Consider the following 2651-nt stretch of genomic DNA (forward strand, 5'->3'; position numbering starts at 1 on the left):
CGCCTCCGCCGCCTCCGCCGCCGCCAGGGCAGCAGGTGGGACCCGGCGCGGCCCCGGCCCTGCCCGCCGCGCTGCTCCCTCCAAGCGCCGGCTCTGCGCCCGGTGCGCCCGCTCCCGCCGCGCTGGGAGCCTTCTCGGACGTGCTGGTCCGCTGCGAGGTGTCCCGCGTGCTGCTGCTGCTGCTCCTGCAACCACCGCCCGCCAAGCTCCTGCCGGAGCATGCCCACACCCTGGAGAAGTACTCCTGGGAGGCTTTCGACAGCCATGGGCAGGAGAGCAGTGGCCAGCTTCCCGAGGAGCTGTTCCTGCTGCTCCAGTCCTTGGTCATGGCTACCCACGAAAAGGACACAGAAGCTGTCAAGTCGCTGCAAGTGGAGATGTGGCCACTGTTGAGTGCTGAGCAGAACCACCTCCTTCACCTCGTTCTGCAAGAAAGCGTCTCCCCCTCAGGACAGGGCATCTGATGAATCACATTAACTAAGTGACTTTTTGCTTGTGACAGAACTTCGTGTATCTCCACTGGCATTTGGAGCGGGGTGGGGGGGGGCGCGGAAGAAAAGACATGAATCCTAGCAGTTCTACCTTCGTTTATCTCTTTCCTCTTGCCCCCATAGGAATTTAGTTGACCGGAAGTTACCTGTATCCCAAAAACTTATTTCCATGACAGTGGGAGGGAAACAACAACACGGTAGAATCAATGGAGGACACGGCTCTCTTCCCAAAAACTGACCACATACAAATAAGAACCCCCTTTATCCCTTACCTCTTCTTCCACCCGACTCCCCTGCCCCCCACATCTTTGTTGCCAAGTGAGGATTTGATTTTGCATAGCTCTCAGTACGTAAGCTATATGATTTTTTTTTATCGTGATTTGATTTCTTGGCATAGATCAATGTCTATCCGTGTGACCACTCAAGTTCTCCTTTGTTTCATCCGCCCCACACATATTCGTGGGAGTGATTTGATTACATATACCATTGTGTCTACAGCCCTAAGTCCATAATAAAGCCGAAATTCTGATGCTCCTACCTTGTGGTTTAACTTTACTTCCATCTATAACATGGGCACAGCTTCTCTACATATCAGGAAGCAGAAAGTGGAAAAACAGATGGTTGTCTTTCGAGTCCATGATGTATTCACTCATTTGAAATTTACAGTGTGCCTAGTACTCAGGCAGTGCCACTCAATGAATCTACAGAGATCCTTTGCAATGTGGACCTTACTCAGCTGCAATGCAAATGTGTCCTGTGCAAGAGAAGGGGGGTGTGTGTTCTAATGCACATGGGTCCGATGTGCCTTGGAATTCACAGTTCTGGTTCTAGGTTCTGTTCTGAGAAGTATGCCTAGTCCACGTGACAACTTTCATTTGTAGTAGGGATCTCTCTGCAACTCTTATTTAACTCAAATGTGTAAAATCAGCATGGTTCTTTGGTATTGTGTGGTCATGTACATGCAAGACGGTGTCTTTGTTCCCCAAGAGCAGGATAGCATCCCCTTTCAAACTATTACATTTTACAAGGCTTTCTGGTCCAAGTGTTACATGCAAACATTACAAACCGGGTGTTTTTAAATTCAATTTTTTTCTCTTTACAGTTTTGAGAATGATAATGAGAACTCTTTAGAATATAATCTCCTCAATCATTCAGCTTTGGGAAAATGCATCCTCTGGGCTGACGCTGTATACAGCAGTAATCTTTTGGGGTGAGATTTAAGGACACGGTTTGGCTGTAGGTTTCTGTTTTGCCTTTAGTCTGTGTGGGGGGCGGGGGAGGGGGATACGTAGAGGGTTGTCACCGTGAGTTAAGTGCCTCAGAATGGGTGGGACTTTTAGGGTAATCTTTACTACCTGTATGTCAACATTGTGGAAGCAGTATGTCAGGGAATACAAGAGAGGCCCATCGGAGACTGAATCAGCCACCATTCCTGCGCTCTCACTTGGCTGCCTGGAAGGGTCTTTCGGAGCCCTAAAAGCCTAGCCTAACTTATTGCAAAAGTGGGTAGGGTGTCAGACATATGAAAAGATGCTCATCATCAGGCATCATCAGGGAAATGCAAGTCAAAACCACAATGAGAGATCCCCTCACATTTGTCAGAATGGCTAAAATCGAAAACAAAGGAAACAACAAGTGTTGGTGAGGATGTGGAGAAAAAGAAACCCTTGCGCACTGTTGGTGGGAATGCCAGCTGGAGTAGCCACTGTGCAAAACAGTATGGAGGTTCCTCAAAAAACTAAAAATAGAATTACCTTATGATCAAGTAATTCCTCTACCGGGTATTGACCCAAAGAAAGTGAAAACACTAATTCAAAGAGATGTATGCACCCCTATGTTTATTGCAGCATTATTTACAATAGTTAAAATACAGAAGCAATCCCAGTGTCCACCCATAGATGGATGGATAAAGAAGACACACACACACACATTGGAATATTTCTGAGCCATACAAAAGAATGAAATCTTGCCATTTGCAACGTGGATGGATCCAGAAGGTATAACGCTATGTGAAATAAGTCAGAGAAAGACAAAGAGTGTATGATTTCATTCGTGTGGAGTTTAAGAAACAAAGGATGAAAGAAAGAGACAAACAAAAAACCATACTCTTAAATATAGAAAACAAACTGATGGTAACCAGAAGGGAGGTAGGTGTAGGGG

The 2651-nt window shown here is 46.9% G+C and overlaps 1 protein-coding gene across 1 annotated transcript; it reads left to right on the plus strand.

Moving 5' to 3' along the window:
• Window positions 1-5: 5 nt before the first annotated feature.
• On the plus strand, window positions 6-1028 carry LOC100477440 (coagulation factor VIII associated 1; the record flags this gene model as incomplete). Its single annotated transcript, XM_034650040.1, has 1 exon — window positions 6-1028. A coding segment is annotated over one exon (459 nt), but the record flags the coding sequence as incomplete, so codon positions are not given.
• Window positions 1029-2651: the final 1623 nt, after the last annotated feature.

This window comes from Ailuropoda melanoleuca, unplaced genomic scaffold (genome assembly GCF_002007445.2).
Source record: "Ailuropoda melanoleuca isolate Jingjing unplaced genomic scaffold, ASM200744v2 unplaced-scaffold10181, whole genome shotgun sequence".
Lineage (NCBI taxonomy): Eukaryota > Metazoa > Chordata > Mammalia > Carnivora > Ursidae > Ailuropoda > Ailuropoda melanoleuca.